Raw genomic sequence first — 17,665 nt, 5'->3', positions numbered from 1 at the left:
CATCACACTCCCGACTTGTCAGACCATTAGAGATAGGAGCAGAATGAGGCCACTCGGCCCATCGAGTCTGCCCCGCCATTCAACCATGGCTGATATTTTTCTCATCCCCATTCTCCTGCCTTTTCCCCCTGATCCCCTTATTAATCAAGAACCTATCTATCTCTGTCTTAAAGACACTCAATGACCCGGCCTCCTCTGCGGCAAAGAGTTCCACAGATTCCCCACTCTCTGGCTGAAGAAATCCCTCCTCCTCTCTGCTTTAAAGGATCGTCCCTTCAGCCTGAGGTTGTTCCCTCTGGTTCTAGTTTTTCCCACTCGTGGAAACATCCTCTCCACGTCCACTCTATCCAGGCCTCGCAGTATCCTGTAAGTTTCAGTAAGATTCCCCCTCATCCTTCTGAACTCCAACGAGTACAGACCCAGAATACTCAACCCGTTCCTCGTACGACAAGCTCTTCATTCCAGGGATCATTCTTGTGAGCCTCCTCTGGACCCTTTCCAAGGGGCCCAGAACATCCTTCCTTAGATACGGGGGAGCCCAAAACTGCTCCAAATGGGGTCTGACCAGAACCTTATACAGCCTCAGAAGTCCATCCCCGCCCTTGTATTCCAGCTCTCTCGACATGTCGGCGAACATTGCGTTTGCCTTCCTCACTGCCGACTGAACCTGCGCGTTAACCTGAAGAGAATCCTGAACAAGGACTTTGGGGAGTGAGTTGCGTGGTGACCGAGTGCGGTGCAAGAATGTTTAGTTCTTTGTCGAACAGTCTACATTGTCTCTCTCTCTCTCTCTCTCTCCCCCTCTTGCAGGCTTCTTGATTCTGGTCGCTGTAGCTCAAGAGTCAGCAAGCCCAGGTAATGCCATGTCACGCTCTGCGCTGCCTTCTGTCTGCGGGTTGCATTTCGGGAGTCACTGGTTAACCATTCTCCTTTCTCTTCACCCCCCCTGCACAGATTACCCGGAGTATTCCGACACAGCCACGCCAGGTACCCCACCGCGTGTTTCCGCGGGACTGTGCGTGTCACACACGGGCACGCACGCACTCTCTCTCTCTCTCGCACTCTATCTCTCTCTCGCACTCTATCTCTCCCCCTTGCACTCTCTCTCTCTTGCACTCTCTCTCTCGCTCTCTCTCTCCCCCTCACTCGCTCTCTCTCTCTCGCACTCTCTCTCTCGCTCTCTCTCTCTCACGCTCCGCTCTCTCTCTCGCTCGCACTCTCTCTTTCTCGCTCGCACTCTCTCTCTCTCTCGCACTCTCTCTCTCTCGCTCTCTCTCCCCCTCACTCGCTCCCCTCTCTCTCGCACTCTCTTGCTCGCTCTCTCTCTCACGCTCGCACTCTCTCTCGCTCGCACTCTCTCTCTTTTGCTTGCACTCTCTGTCTCTCTCTCTCTCGCTCTCTTTCTCTCTCTCTCTCGCGCTCTCTCTCTCTCGCTCTCTCTCTCTCGCACTTTCTCTCTCTCTCTCGCACTTTCTCTCTCTCTCTCGCACTCTCTCTCTCTCTCGCTCGCTCTCTCTCTCGCTTGCACTCTCTCTCTCGCTCGCACTCTCTCACTCGCACTCTCTCTCGCTCGCACTCTCTCGCTCGCACTCTCTCTCTCTCTCTCTCACACTCTCTCTCTCGCTCGCTCTCTCTCTCTCGCTCGCTCTCTCTCTCACGCTCGCTCTCTCTCTCGCTCGCACTCTCTCTTTCTCGCTCGCACTCTCTCGCTCGCACTCTCTCTCTCTCACGCTCGCTCTCTCTCTCGCTCGCACTCTCTCTTTCTCGCTCGCACTCTCTCGCTCGCACTCTCTCTCTCTCTCTCGCACTTTCTCTCTCTCTCTCTCGCACTCTCTCTCTCTCCTCGCGCTCTCTCTCTCCCTCGCGCTCTCCTCCTCGCGCTCTCTCTCTCCTTCGCGCTCTCTCTCTCTCGCACTCTCTCTCCCTCGCGCTCTCTCTCTCCCTCGCGCTCTCTCTCTCTCCCTCGCGCTCTCTCTCTCTCTCCCTCGCGCGCCCTCTCCCTCTCTCTCACTCGCTCTCTCTCTCTCGCTCGCACTCTCTCTCTCTCACTCGCACTCTCTCTCTCTCTCTTTCTCTCTCTCTCTCTCGCTCTCTTTCTCGCTCTCTTTCTCTCGCTCTCTCTCTCTGGCTCGCGCTCTCTCTCTCTCTCGCACTCTCTCTCTCTCGCACTCTCTCTCTCGCACTCTCTCTCTCTCGCACTCTCTCTCTCTCGCACTCTCTCTCTCTCGCACTCTCTCTCTCGCACTCTCTCTCTCTCTCTCGCACTCGCACTCTCTCTCTCGCACTCTCTCTCTCTCGCACTCTCTCTCTCACTCGCACTCTCTCTCTCTCACACTCTCTCTCTCTCGCTCGCACTCTCTCTCTCTCTCGCTTGCACTCTCTGTCTCTCTCTCTCTCGCTCTCTTTCTCTCTCTCTCTCGCTCTCTCTCTCTGGCTCGGCTCTCTCTCTCTCTCGCACTCTCTCTCTCGCACTCTCACTCTCTCTCTCTCACACTTTCTCTCTCTCTCTCTCGCACTCTCTCTCTCTCCCTCGCGCTCTCTCTCTCCCTCGCGCTCTCTCTCTCTCCCTCGCGCTCTCTCTCTCTCCCTCGCGCTTTCTCTCTCTCTCGCGCTCTCTCTCTCTCCCTCGCGCTCTCTCTCTCTCCCTCGCGCGCTCTCTCTCTCCCACGGGCGCGCTCCCTCTCTCCCACGGGCGTGCTCCCTCTCTCGCTCACGCGCTCTCTCTCCCTCGCGCGCGCTCTCTCTCTCACTCATGCGCGCTCTCTCTCTCTCGCTCGTGCTCTCTCTCTCTCACTCATGCGCGCTCTCTCTCTCTCGCTCGTGCTCTCTCTCTCGCTCACGCGCGCGCGCTCTCTCCTCTCTCTCTCTCACTCATGCGCGCTCTCTCTCTCTCGCTCGTGCTCTCTCTCTCGCTCACGCGCGCGCGCTCTCTCTCTCTCCCTCGCGCGGGCTCTCTCTCTCTCACTCATGCACGCTCTCTCTCTCTCGTGCTCTCTCTCTCGCTCACGCGCGCGCGCTCTCTCTCTCTCCCTCGCGCGCGCTCTCTCTCTCACTCATGCGCGCTCTCTCTCTCTCCCTCGCGCGCACGCTCTCTCTCTCCCTCGCGCACGCCCTCTCTCTCCCTCGCGCAGGCTCTCTCTCTCTCGCTCGTGCTCTCTCTCTCGCTTACCCGCGCGCTCTCCTCTCTCTCTCTCGCTCACGTGCGCTCACGCTCTCTCTCCCTCGCGCACGCTCTCCCCCTCGCGCACGCGCTCTCTCTCTCCCTCGCGCACGCTCTCCCCCTCGCGCACGCTCTCTCTCTCCCTCGCGCACGCTCTCCCCCTCGCGCACGCTCTCTCTCTCCCTCGCGCACGCTCTCCCCCTCGCGCACGCTCTCTCTCTCGCGCTCTCTCTCTCCCTCGCGCACGCTCTCTCTCTCCCTCGCACGCGCTCTCTCTCTCCCTCGCGCACGCTCTCTCTCTCCCTCGCGCACGCTCTCTCTCTCCCTCGCGCACGCTCTCTCTCCCCCTCGCGCACGCTCTCTCTCTCCCTCGCGCACGCTCTCTCTCTCCCTCGCGCACGCTCTCTCTCTCCCTCGCGCACGCTCTCTCTCTCCCTCGCACGCGCTCTCTCTCTCCCTCGCGCACGCTCTCTCTCTCCCTCGCGCACGCTCTCTCTCTCCCTCGCGCACGCTCTCTCTCCCCCTCGCGCACGCGCTCTCTCTCCCTCGCGCACGCTCTCTCTCCCTCGCGCACGCTCTCTCTCCCTCGCGCACGCTCTCTCTCTCCCTCGCGCACGCTCTCTCTCCCTCGCGCACGCTCTCTCTCCCTCGCGCACGCTCTCTCTCCCTCGCGCACGCTCTCTCTCTCCCTCGCGCACGCTCTCTCTCTCCCTCGCGCACGCTCTCTCTCTCCCTCGCGCACGCTCTCTCTCTCCCTCGCGCACGCTCTCTCTCCCTCGCGCACGCTCTCTCTCTCCCTCGCGCACGCTCTCTCTCTCCCTCGCGCACGCTCTCTCTCTCCCTCGCGCACGCTCTCTCTCTCCCCTCGCGCACGCTCTCTCTCTCCCTCGCGCACGCGCTCTCTCTCCCTCGCGCACGCTCTCTCCCTCGCGCACGCTCTCTCTCCCTCGCGCACGCTCTCTCTCTCCCTCGCGCACGCGCTCTCTCTCCCTCGCGCACGCGCTCTCTCTCTCCCTCGCGCACGCGCTCTCTCTCTCCCTCGCGCACGCTCTCCCCCTCGCGCACGCTCTCTCTCTCCCTCGCGCGCTCTCTCTCTCCCTCGCGCACGCTCTCTCTCTCCCTCGCGCACGCTCTCTCTCCCTCGCGCACGCTCTCTCTCCCTCGCGCACGCTCTCTCTCTCCCTCGCGCACGCTCTCTCTCTCCCTCGCGCGCTCTCTCTCTCCCTCGCGCACGCTCTCTCTCTCCCTCGCGCACGCTCTCTCTCCCTCGCGCACGCTCTCTCTCCCTCGCGCACGCTCTCTTCTCCCTCGCGCACGCTCTCTCTCTCCCTCGCGCACGCTCTCCCCCTCGCGCACGCTCTCTCTCTCCCTCGCGCACGCTCTCCCCCTCGCGCACGCTCTCTCTCTCGCGCTCTCTCTCTCCCTCGCGCACGCTCTCTCTCTCCCTCGCACGCGCTCTCTCTCTCCCTCGCGCACGCTCTCCCCCTCGCGCACGCTCTCTCTCTCCCTCGCACACGCTCTCTCTCTCCCTCGCGCACGCTCTCTCTCTCCCTCGCACGCGCTCTCTCTCTCCCTCGCGCACGCTCTCCCCCTCGCGCACGCTCTCTCTCTCCCTCGCGCACGCTCTCTCTCCCCCTCGCGCACGCGCTCTCTCTCCCTCGCGCACGCTCTCTCTCTCCCTCGCGCACGCTCTCTCTCCCCCTCGCGCACGCTCTCTCTCTCCCTCGCGCACGCTCTCTCTCTCCCTCGCGCACGCTCTCTCTCTCCCTCGCGCACGCTCTCTCTCTCCCTCGCGCACGCTCTCTCTCTCCCTCGCGCACGCTCTCTCTCCCTCGCGCACGCTCTCTCTCCCTCGCGCACGCTCTCTCTCTCCCTCGCGCACGCTCTCTCTCTCCCTCGCGCACGCTCTCTCTCTCCCTCGCGCACGCTCTCTCTCTCCCTCGCGCACGCGCTCTCTCTCCCTCGCGCACGCTCTCTCTCCCTCGCGCACGCTCTCTCTCCCTCGCGCACGCTCTCTCTCTCCCTCGCGCACGCGCTCTCTCTCCCTCGCGCACGCGCTCTCTCTCTCCCTCGCGCACACGCTCTCTCTCTCCCTCGCGCACGCTCTCCCCCTCGCGCACGCTCTCTCTCTCCCTCGCGCGCTCTCTCTCTCCCTCGCGCACGCTCTCTCTCTCCCTCGCGCACGCTCTCTCTCCCTCGCGCACGCTCTCTCTCCCTCGCGCACGCGCTCTCTCTCCCTCGCTCACGCTCTCTCTCTCCCTCGCGCACGCTCTCTCTCCCTCGCGCACGCACTCTCTCCCTCGCGCACGCGCTCTCTCTCCCTCGCGCACGCTCTCTCTCCCCCTCGCGCACGCGCTCTCTCTCTCCCTCGCGCACGCGCTCTCTCTCTCTCTCGCGCACGCTCTCTCTCCCTCGCGCACGCTCTCTCTCTCCCTCGCGCGCTCTCTCTCTCCCTCGCGCACGCTCTCTCTCTCCCTCGCGCACGCTCTCCCCCTCGCGCACGCTCTCTCTCCCCCTCGCGCACGCTCTCTCTCTCCCTCGCGCACGCTCTCTCTCCCCCTCGCGCACGCGCTCTCTCTCTCCCTCGCGCACGCTCTCTCTCTCCCTCGCGCACGCTCTCTCTCTCCCTCGCGCACGCGCTCTCTCTCTCCCTCGCGCACGCTCTCTCTCTCTCCCTCGCGCACGCTCTCTCTCCCCCTCGCGCACGCTATCTCTCTCCCTCGCGCACGCTCTCTCTCTCCCTCGCGCACGCTCTCTCTCTCCCTCGCGCACGCTCTCTCTCTCCCTCGCGCACGCTCTCTCTCCCTCGCGCTCTCTCTCCCTCGCGCACGCTCTCTCTCTCCCTCGCGCTCTCTCTCTCCCTCGCGCACGCTCTCTCTCCCTTCGCGCTCTCTCTCTCCCTCGCGCACGCTCTCTCTCTCCCTCGCGCACGCTCTCTCTCTCCCTCGCGCACGCTCTCTCTCCCCCTCGCGCACGCTCTCTCTCTCCCTCGCGCACGCTCTCTCTCTCCCTCGCGCACGCTCTCTCTCTCTCCCTCGCGCTCTCTCTCCCCCTCGCGCACGCTCTCTCTCCCCTCGCGCACGCTCTCTCTCCCCCTCGCGCACGCTCTCTCTCTCCCTCGCGCACGCTCTCTCTCTCCCTCGCGCACGCTCTCTCTCCCTCGCGCACGCTCTCTCTCTCCCTCGCGCACGCTCTCCCCCTCGCGCACGCGCTCTCTCTCTCCCCTCGCGCACGCTCTCCCCCTCGCGCACGCTCTCTCTCTCGCGCTCTCTCTCTCCCTCGCGCACGCTCTCTCTCCCTCGCGCGCTCTCTCTCTCCCTCGCGCACGCTCTCTCTCTCCCTCGCGCGCTCTCTCTCTCCCTCGCGCACGCTCTCTCTCTCCCTCGCGCGCTCTCTCTCTCCCTCGCGCACGCTCTCTCTCCCTCGCGCACGCTCTCTCTCCCTCGCGCACGCGCTCTCTCTCCCTCGCGCACGCTCTCTCTCTCCCTCGCGCACGCTCTCTCTCCCTCGCGCACGCTCTCTCTCCCTCGCGCACGCGCTCTCTCTCCCTCGCGCACGCTCTCTCTCCCCCTCGCGCACGCGCTCTCTCTCTCCCTCGCGCACGCGCTCTCTCTCTCTCGCGCACGCTCTCTCTCTCCCTCGCGCACGCTCTCTCTCTCCCTCGCGCGCTCTCTCTCTCCCTCGCGCACGCTCTCTCTCTCCCTCGCGCACGCTCTCTCTCTCCCTCGCGCACGCTCTCTCTCCCCCTCGCGCACGCTCTCTCTCTCCCTCGCGCACGCGCTCTCTCTCTCCCTCGCGCACGCTCTCCCCCTCGCGCACGCTCTCTCTCCCCCTCGCGCACGCTCTCTCTCTCCCTCGCGCACGCTCTCTCTCTCCCTCGCGCACGCGCTCTCTCTCTCCCTCGCGCACGCTCTCTCTCTCCCTCGCGCACGCTCTCTCTCTCCCTCGCGCACGCGCTCTCTCTCTCCCTCGCGCACGCTCTCTCTCTCTCCCTCGCGCTCTCTCTCCCCCTCGCGCACGCTCTCTCTCCCCCTCGCGCACGCTATCTCTCTCCCTCGCGCACGCTCTCTCTCTCCCTCGCGCACGCTCTCTCTCTCCCTCGCGCACGCTCTCTCTCTCCCTCGCGCACGCTCTCTCTCCCTCGCGCTCTCTCTCTCCCTCGCGCACGCTCTCTCTCTCCCTCGCGCTCTCTCTCTCCCTCGCGCTCTCTCTCTCCCTCGCGCACGCTCTCTCTCCCTCGCGCACGCTCTCTCTCTCCCTCGCGCACGCTCTCTCTCTCCCTCGCGCACGCTCTCTCTCCCCCTCGCGCACGCTCTCTCTCTCCCTCGCGCACGCTCTCTCTCTCCCTCGCGCACGCTCTCTCTCTCCCTCGCGCACGCTCTCTCTCCCCCTCGCGCACGCTCTCTCTCTCCCTCGCGCACGCTCTCTCTCTCCCTCGCGCACGCTCTCTCTCTCCCTCGCGCACGCTCTCTCTCCCTCGCGCTCTCTCTCTCCCTCGCGCACGCTCTCTCTCTCCCTCGCGCTCTCTCTCTCCCTCGCGCACGCTCTCTCTCCCTCGCGCTCTCTCTCTCCCTCGCGCACGCTCTCTCTCTCCCTCGCGCACGCTCTCTCTCTCCCTCGCGCACGCTCTCTCTCCCCCTCGCGCACGCTCTCTCTCTCCCTCGCGCACGCTCTCTCTCCCCTCGCGCACGCTTCTCTCCCCCTCGCGCACGCTCTCTCTCTCCCTCGCGCACGCTCTCTCTCTCCCTCGCGCACGCTCTCTCTCCCTCGCGCACGCTCTCTCTCTCCCTCGCGCACGCTCTCCCCCTCGCGCACGCGCTCTCTCTCTCCCTCGCGCACGCTCTCCCCCACGCGCACGCGCTCTCTCTCTCCCTCGCGCACGGTCTCTCTCCCTCGCGCTCTCTCTCTCCCTCGCGCACGCTCTCTCTCTCCCTCGCGCACGCTCTCTCTCTCCCTCGCGCACGCTCTCTCTCCCTCGCGCACGCTCTCTCTCCCTCGCGCACGCTCTCCCCCTCGCGCACGCGCTCTCTCTCTCCCTCGCGCACGCTCTCTCTCTCCCTCGCGCACGCTCTCTCTCTCCCTCGCGCACGCTCTCTCTCCCTCGCGCACGCTCTCTCTCTCCCTTCGCGCACGCTCTCTCTCTCCCTCGCGCACGCGCTCTCTCTCTCCCTCGCGCACGCTCTCTCTCTCCCTCGCGCACGCTCTCTCTCGCTCGTGCTCTCTCCCTCGCGCACGCGCTCTCTCTCTCCCTCGCGCACGCTCTCTCTCCCTCGCGCACGCTCTCTCTCTCTCGCGCACGCTCTCTCTCTCCCTCGCGCACGCTCTCTCTCTCCCTCGCGCTCTCTCTCTCCCTCGCGCACGCTCTCTCTCTCCCTCGCGCACGCTCTCTCTCTCCCTCGCGCACGCTCTCTCTCTCTCGCGCACGCTCTCTCTCCCTCGCGCACGCTCTCTCTCCCTCGCGCACGCTCTCTCTCTCTTGCGCACGCTCTCTCTCTCCCTCGCGCACGCTCTCTCTCTCCCTCGCGCTCTCTCTCTCCCTCGCGCACGCTCTCTCTCTCCCTCGCGCACGCTCTCTCTCTCCCTCGCGCACGCTCTCTCTCTCCCTCGCGCACGCTCTCTCTCTCCCTCGCGCACGCTCTCTCTCTCCCTCGCGCACGCTCTCTCTCTCCCTCGCGCACGCTCTCTCTCTCCCTCGCGCACGCTCTCTCTCTCCCTCGCGCACGCTCTCTCTCGCTCGTGCTCTCTCTCTCGCTCGTGCTCTCTCTCTCGCTTACCCGCGCGCTCTCTCTCCTCTCTCTTTCGCTCACTTGTGCACTCTGTCTCCCTCTCTTATTCACGCACGTGCTCTCTCTCTCTCGCTCACGCACTCTCTCTCCGTCACTCTCGTGCGTGCGCTCTCTAATGCGCGCGTGCGCTCTTTCTGTCCCTCCCTCTCTCGCTTACACGGGAGTGGGACTCATTCCCACGGGGGGGGGAGTGGGGGAGAATGTGGGACTCGCTCCCACGGGGTGGGGAGAATGTGGGACTCGCTCCCACGGGGGGAGTATGTGGGACTCGCTCCCACAGTGGAGTGGGGGAGGAGGTGGGACTCGCTCCCACGGGAGAGTTGGGGAGTCGGCGTATGGTAAGGTTTGCAGCGAGCTTTGTCAGGAACATGTTCTGAAGATCTTTGTCTCTCTCTGCCTCCTCAGTAGCCCACCCCGATGATGATTTGCTTCCCTTCCCCGAAGGTGAGTGTTCATCGAGTTCTGACGTGGGTTAAAGTTCACCACGTGATGTTCCAGAGTGGTTTGGGGGTGGGTGTCTTCAGATTTGCAAGCACATCAAAGTGTGTTTGGTATCCGAAGCTCATGCCCTTGGTACAAACGGGGGGGTGGGGGTGGGAGGGGGCAATAGCACCATCTTGTGTCCACTTGTGTAAACCATACGTATGTATATCTAGCCAAACTGGGATAAACCAATATCATTGATTTGGTTTGTTATTGTTACTTGTATTAGTGCACGTTGGCACAGTGGGTTAGCACTGCAGCCTCACAGCGCCAGGGACCCGGGTTCGATTCCTGACCTGGGTCACTGTCTGCGCGGAGTCTGCACGTTCTCCCCGTGTCTGCGTGGGTTTCCTCCGGGTGCTCTGGTTTCCTCCCGCGGTCCAAAGATGTGCGGGTTAGGTGGATTGGCCGTGCTAAATTGACCCTAGTGTCAGGATGAGTAGGGTAAATGTGTGGGGGTAGGGCCTGGGTGGGATTGTGGTCGGTGCAGACTCGATGGGCCGAATGGCCTCCTTCTGCACTGTAGGGATTTTATGATTCTATTCGTATACAGTGAAAAGTATTGTTTCCTTGCACGCTATTGTGTGCAGTTCTGGTCACCTCACTATAAGAAGGATGTGGAAGCGCTGGAAAGAGTGCAGAGGAGATTTACCAGGATGCTGCCTGGTTTGGAGGGTAGGCCTTATGAGGAAAGGTTGAGGGAGCTAGGGCTGTTCTCTCTGGAGCGGAGGAGGCTGAGGGGAGACTTAATAGAGGTTTATAAAATGATGAAGGGGATAGATAGAGTGAACGTTCAAAGACTATTTCCTCGGGTGGGATGGAGCTATTACGAGGGGGCATAACTATAGGGTTCGTGGTGGGAGATACAGGACGGATATCAGAGGTAGGTTCTTTACGCAGAGAGTGGTTGGGGTGTGGAATGGACTGCCTGCAGTGATAGTGGAGTCAGACACTTTAGGAACATTTAAGCGGTTATTGGATAGGCACATGGAGCACACCAGGATGATAGGGAGTGGGATAGCTTGATCTTGGTTTCAGATAAAGCTCGGCACAACATCGAGGGCCGAGGGGCCTGTTCTGTGCTGTACTGTTCTATGTTCTATACAGACAAAGTATACTGTTCATAGAGAAGGAAAGGAGAGGGTGCAGAATGTAGTGTTATAGTCACAGCTAGGGTGTAGAGAAAGATCAAATTAATATTTGAGTTGATTTATTATTGTCACTGGGATACAGTAAAAAGTATTGTTTCTTGCGCGCTATATAGACAAAGCATACCGTTCATAGAGAAGGAGAGGGTGCAGAATGTAGTGATACAGTCACAGCTCGGGGTGTAGAGAAAGATCAGCTTAATGCGAGGTAGGTCCATTCAAAAGTCTGACAGCAGCAGCAGGGAAGAAGCTGTTCTTGAGTCGGTCGGTACGTGACCTCAGACTTTTGTATCTTTTTCCCCGAGGGAAGAAGGTGGAAGAGAGAATGTCCGGGGTGCGTCGGGGGGGGGTCCTTGATTATGCCGGCTGCTTTTCCCCCGAGGCAGCGGGAAGTGTAGACGGAGTCAATGGATGGGAGGCTGGTTTGCGTGATGGGATTGGGCTACATTCACGACCCTTTTGTAGTTCCTTGCGGTCTTGGGCAGAGCAGGAGCCCCAGACCAAGCTGTGATACAACCCAGAAAGAATGCTTTCTATGGGGCATCTGTAAAAGTTGGTGAGAGTCGGAGCGGACATGCCGAATTTCCTTAGTCTCCTGAGAAAGTAGAGGTGTTGGTGGGGCTTTCGTAATGTAATACTACATTCTGTGCACTCTCTCCTTGCCTTCTCCCCTCTGGACTCTATGAACAGTATGCTTTATCTGGATAGCGCGCAAGAAACAATATTATAGAAAGGATATTATTAAACTAGAAAGAGTGCAGAAAAGATTTACTGGGATGCAACCGGGACTTGATGGTTTGAGTTAGAAGGAGAGGCTGGATAGACTGGGACTTTTTTCTCTGGAGCGTAGGAGGCTGAGGGATGATCTTATAGAGGTCTATAAAATAATGAGGGGCAAAGATCAGCGAGATAGTCAACATCTTTTCCCAAAGGTAGGGGGGAGTCTAAAACTAGAGGGCATAGGTTTAAGGTGAGAGGGGAGAGATACAAAAGTGTCCAGAGGGGCAATTTTTCACACACAGAGGGTGGTGAGTGTCTGGAACGAGCTGCCAGAGGCAGTAGTAGAGGCGGGGACAATTTTGTCTTTTAAAAAGCGTTTAGACAGTTACATGGGTAAGATGGGTATAGAGGGATATGGGCCAAACACGGGCAATTGGGATTAGCTTAGGGGTTTAAAAAAAGGGGGCGGCATGGACAAGTTGGGCCGAAGGGCCTGTTTCCATGCTGTAAACCTCTATGACTTTATACTTTTCACTGTATCCCAGTACATGTGACAATAAATCAAATCCAATATTAACCTGATCTTTCTCTGCACCCTAGCTGTGACTGTAACCCTACATTGTGCACCCTCTCCTTTCCTTCTCCCCTCTGTACTCTATGAACGGTATGCTTTAGTAAAGTAAAGTTTATTTATCAGTCGCAAGTCGGCTTACATTAACACTGCAATGAAGTTACTGTGAGAATCCCCCTAGTCGCCCACACTCCTGTTCGGGTGACACTGAGGGAGAATTTAGCACGGCCCAACGCGCCCTAACCCCAGCGCGTCTTTCGGACTGTGGGAGGAAACCGGAGCGCCCGGAGGAAACCCACGCAGACACGGGGGGAACGTGCAGACTCCGCACAGACAGTGACCCGAGCCCGGGAATCGAACCCGGCTCCCTGGCGCTGTGAGGCAGCAGCGCTAACCCACTGTGCCAACGTGCCTTTGTCTGTATAGCGCGCAAGAAACAATACTTTTCACTGTATCCCAGTGACAATAATAAATCAAATATTAATTTGATCTTTCTCTACACCCCTAGCTGTGACTGTAACTCTACATTCTGCACCCTCTCCTTTCCTTCTCTATGAACGGTATGCTTTGTCTGTATAGCGCGCGAGAAACAATACTTTTCACTGTATCCCAGTACGTGTGACAATGATAAATCAAAGGCGAGGGGAGGGTCGGAGTGAGGGGGTGGGTGAAGGCTTGGCAGAATGGGATTTGGGGGCAGGGGGAGGAACCTTGGCGCAGCGTCACTCTCTCTCTGACTCCCTCCCTCTCTGTTCCAGAGTGTCGCGAGGAGCAGTATCCGTGTACCCGGCTGTACTCTGTGCACCAACCCCTGAAGCAGTGTGTCCACGCGTTGTGTTTCTACAGGTAACGAGGAGGGGGCCCGGGGGGGGGGGGGGCGGGGATTAGGAGGGACAAGAAGGGGAAATTTCCTGTCCTAACGACACACTCCCTGCTATCTCCCCCAGCCTCCGTCGGATGTATGTGATCAACAAGGAGATCTGTATGCGTACCGTCTGTCTACAGGAGGAGAAGATTAAAGGTGAGCTTCACTCTGTATCTAACCCCGTGCTGTACCTGTCCTGGGAGTGTTTGATGGGGACAGTGTAGAGGGAGCTTTACTCTGTATCTAACCCCGTGCTGTACCTGTCCTGGGAGTGTTTGATGGGGGACAGTGTAGAGGGAGCTTTACTCTGTATCTAACCCCGTGCTGTCCCTGTCCTGGGAGTGTTTGATGGGGGGACAGTGTAGATGGAGCTTCACTCTGTATCTAACCCCGTGCTGCACCTGTCCTGGGAGTGTTTGATCGGGACAGTGTAGAGGGAGCTTTACTCTGTATCTAACCCCGTCCTGTACCTGTCCTGGGAGTGTTTGATGGGGACAGTGGAGAGGGAGCTTTACTCTGTATCTAACCCCGTGCTGTACCTGTCCTGGGAGTGTTTGATGGGGACAGTGTAGAGGGAGCTTTACTCTGTATCTAACCCCGTGCTGTACCTGTCCTGGGAGTGTTTGATGGGGACAGTGTAGAGGGAGCTTTACTCTGTATCTAACCCCGTGCTGTACCTGTCCTGGGAGTGTTTGATGGGGACAGTGTAGAGGGAGCTTTACTCTGTATCTAACCCCGTGCTGTACCTGTCCTGGGAGTGTTTGATGGGGACAGTGTAGAGGGAGCTTTACTCTGTATCTAACCCCGTGCTGTACCTGTCCTGGGAGTGTTTGATAGGGACAGTGTAGAGGGAGCTTTACTCTGTATCTAACCCCGTGCTGTACCTGTCCTGGGAGTGTTTGATTGGGGACAGTGTAGAGGGAGCTTTACTCTGTATCTAACCCCGTGCTGTACCTGTCCTGGGAGTGTTTGATGGGGACAGTGGAGAGGGAGCTTTACTCTGTATCTAACCCCGTGCTGTACCTGTCCTGGGAGTGTTTGATGGGGACAGTGTAGAGGGAGCTTTACTCTGTATCTAACCCCGTGCTGTACCTGTCCTGGGAGTGTTTGATGGGGACAGTGTAGAGGGAGCTTTACTCTGTATCTAACCCCGTGCTGTACCTGTCCTGGGAGTGTTTGATGGGGACAGTGTAGAGAGAGCTTCACTCTGTATCTAACCCCGTGCTGTACCTGTCCTGGGAGTGTTTGATGGGGACAGTGTAGAGGGAGCTTTACTCTGTATCTAACCCCGTGCTGTACCTGTCCTGGGAGTGTTTGATGGGGACAGTGTAGAGGGAGATTTACCCTGTATCTAACCCCGTGCTGTACCTGTCCTGGGAGTGTTTGATGGGGGACAGTGTAGAGGGAGCTTTACTCTGTATCTAACCCCGTGCTGTACCTGTCCTGGGAGTGTTTGATGGGGGACAGTGTAGAGGGAGCTTTACTCTGTATCTAACCCCGTGCTGTACCTGTCCTGGGAGTGTTTGATGGGGACAGTGTAGAGGGAGCTTTACTCTGTATCTAACCCCGTGCTGTACCTGTCCTGGGAGTGTTTGATGGGGGACAGTGTAGAGGGACCTTTACTCTGTATCTAACCCTGTGCTGTACCTGTCCTGGGAGTGTTTGATGGGGGACAGTGTAGAGGGACCTTTACTCTGTATCTAACCCTGTGCTGTACCTGTCCTGGGAGTGTTTGATGGGGGACAGTGTAGAGGGAGCTTTACTCTGTATCTAACCCCTGTCTCTCTGTCTCTCCACAGCTGACCTCTGTCGAACACAGTACGGTTGGCCCCGTCGCTATCGTAGAAGCAACAATGGCAGGCAGCGCATTCGATGTAATGATGTGCTGGCCTAAGATGCGATGGACTGGGGGGAGGGGAGTTGGGGGGGCAGGATGGGATGATGGCGGGGGTGGGGGGGGGGGGGGGGGAATGCGGGGGAGTGTCGCCGCAACGGGATAGCATGGGTTATTGCTCAATCTTTCGACTCTCCCCCCCCACCCCGCTTCCCACTCCAGCTCCCCCGCGGTGCCCGCTGAGTATGGTGTCGTGGCCAAGACTTTGTCTGCTGCCCCTCTGCATCGCTCCAAATTTGGTCACGTCCGGGGGACGTTTGGGGGGGTGGTGGGGGGCGGTCGTGACAGCAGAGACCCTGACCACGACCCTCAGGGACCACATAGCCACACCCCCCCCATCCCTTGATCTCAAAAACATGGCGTTGATCTCCCTGCCGTAGAATCGGGGCTTTCAAATTGGCGTCTATTTCTCTCCTGTAGAATTGGGGCCTTAAAATTGGCGTCCGTTTCCCGGCCGGTGGATTTGGGGCCTTTAAATTGGCGTCTGTTTCCCGGCCTGTGGTATTGGGGCTTTCAAATTGGCGACTGTTTTCCAGCCTGTCAAATTGAGACCTTAGAATTGGCGCCTATTTCTCTCCCTGTAGATTTTGGACCTTAAATATTATGTCTATTTTCCGGCCTGTAGAATTGGGGCCTTGTAATTAGCGTCTATTTTCCAGCCTGTAGAATTGGGACCTTAGAACTGGCGTCTGTTTCCTGACCTGTAGAATTGGGGCCTTAAAATTGGCGTCTGTTTCCTGGCCTGTAGAATTAGGGCCTTATAATTGACATCTATTTTCCTGCCTGTAGAATTGGGGCTCTATAATTGGCATCTATTTTCTGGGCTGCAGAATCGTGGTCTTAAAATTGGCATCTATTTTCCTCCATGGAGCATTGGGGCCTTGTAATTGGCGTCTGTTTTCTTCTCTGTAGAATTAGAGCTTTCAACTTAGCATCTATTTTCCAGCCTGTAGAACTGGGGCCTTAGAATTGGCATCTATGTTCCTGCCTGTAGAATCGGGGCCTTGTAATTGACGCCTATTTTCTGTTCTGTAGAATTCGGGCCTTATAATTGCTATCTATTTTCCTGTCTGCATAATTGGGGCCTTAAAATTGCCGTCTATTTTCTAGCCTGTAGAATTGGGACCTTAAAATTGGCATCTATTTTCCTGCCTGTAAAATTGGGGCTTTATAATTAGCGTCTATTTCCTGGCCAGCAGAATTGGGGCTTTCTCATTGGGGCTTTCAAATTGGCATCTATTTTCCGGCCTGTAGCATTGGGGCCTTTGTAGTTGGCATCTATTTTTCTGCCTGTAGAATTGGGGCCTTGCAATTGGTGTCTACTTTCCGGCCCGTAGATTAGGGGCCTTAAAATAGCCGTCTATTTTCCGTCCTGTAGAATTGAGGCCTTAAAATTGCCATCTATTTTCCTGCCTGAAGAATTGGGGCCTTAAAATGGCATCTATCTTTCGGCCTGTAGAATTGGGACCTTAGAATTGCTGTCTATTTTCCTGCCTGTAGAATTGGAGCTTTATAATTGGCGTCTATTTTCCGTCCTGTAGAATTGGGACTTTAAAATTGACGTCTATTTTCCAGCCTGTAGAATTGGGGCCTTAGAATTGGCATCTGTTACCCGGCCTGTAGAATTGGGCCTTTTAATTGCCGTCTATTTTCCTGCCTGTAGAATTGGGGCTTTATAATTGGGCTTTCAAATTGGCATCTATTTTCTGGCCTGTAGCATTGGGGCCTTAAAGTTGGTGTCTATTTTTCGTCCTGCAGAATTGGGGCCTTGTGATTGGCGTCTGTTTTCTGGCCTGTAGAATTGGGGCCTTGTAATTGGCGTCTATTTTCCAGCCTGTAGAATTGGGGTCTTAAAATTAGCATCTATTTTCTGGCGTGTTGAATTGGGGCCTTAAAATTGGTATCTATTTTCCTGCTTATAGAATTGGGGCCTTGCAATTGGTGTCTACTTTCTGGCTTGTAGATTAGGGGCCATAAAATAGCCATCTCTTTTCCGTCCTGTAGAATTGGGGCCTTATAATTGGTGTCTATTTTCTAGCGTGAAGAATTGCGGCCTTAAAATTGGCATCTATCTTCCGGATTGTAGAATTGGGGCCTTGTAATTAGTGTCCATTTTCCAACCTGTAGAATTGGGGCTTTAGAGTTGGCATCTATTTTCCTGCTTGTAGAATTGAGGCTTTATAATTTTCATCTATTTTCTGGCCTGAAGAATTAGGTCCTTAAAATTGGTGTCCATTTTCCGGCCTGTAGCATTGGGGCCTTGCGATTGGTGTCTACTTTCTGGCCTGTAGATTAGGGGCCTTAAAATGGCGTCCGTTTTCCTGCCTGTAGAATTGGGACCTAATAATTGGCGTCTATTGTCTAGCCTGAAGAATTGGGGCTTAATAATTGGCATCTATTTTCCAACCTGTAGAATTGGGGCCTTAAAATTGGCATCTATTTTCCAGCCTGTAGAATTGTGATTGGCGTCTGTTGCCCTCCTGTAGAATTGGGAACGGGAAAATGGCCATCCCAAGTCTTTTGCGTTCAGAGATACGGGGTGGGGACTTGTCCAATAGAATGGCGGTCAGTTTGACACCATGGCATAGAAAGAGGCAAGCGGATTAGTAACCGCCCCCCCCCCCCCAATCCTGCTACACACTCCTTGTCGCTCAACCCCTCCCCTTCCCGGTGTCCCGTCCAAGTTTGCGCCCGCTCCGACCGCTTTTGTAGGAACCGCGCAGTTTCCCGCCTTATTCCCCCCCTCCCTCTCCTCACTACCCCCTCCCCATCGCCAGAGGAGTGGGGGGGGGGTGAGGAGAGACACACACTTGCTGAATAAAGAAAAACACACACAAATACTTCTGCCGTCAAGACTGTCTCTTTCTCTTCCTGACGGGGTCAGGGGTCAGATCGGGGGTGGGGGGGGGTGTCCCAACAGGACAATTACAGCACAGAAATGGATCCTTCGGCCCTCCAAGCCGGCACCGACCCTGCTACCCCCGTCTGAACTAAAATCCCCGACCCTTCCGGGGACCGTACTCTGGTCAGATCCCATT

The 17,665-nt window shown here is 57.9% G+C and overlaps 1 protein-coding gene across 1 annotated transcript; it reads left to right on the top strand.

Annotated features, from left to right (window-relative positions):
* Positions 1-767: 767 nt before the first annotated feature.
* LOC144490621 (microfibrillar-associated protein 5-like) lies at positions 768-17,454 on the top strand (the record flags this gene model as incomplete). Its single annotated transcript, XM_078208332.1, has 6 exons — positions 768-855; positions 955-987; positions 9,352-9,390; positions 12,627-12,714; positions 12,816-12,889; positions 14,533-17,454. Coding segments are annotated over 6 exons (417 nt in total), but the record flags the coding sequence as incomplete, so codon positions are not given.
* Between the last annotated feature and the right edge of the window lie 211 nt (positions 17,455-17,665).

Source organism: Mustelus asterias, unplaced genomic scaffold (assembly GCF_964213995.1).
Source record: "Mustelus asterias unplaced genomic scaffold, sMusAst1.hap1.1 HAP1_SCAFFOLD_3518, whole genome shotgun sequence".
Taxonomy (NCBI): Eukaryota; Metazoa; Chordata; class Chondrichthyes; order Carcharhiniformes; family Triakidae; genus Mustelus; species Mustelus asterias.
Note: the sequence above shows the minus strand (reverse complement) of the source record. Positions and strands in the feature narration are given on the sequence as shown.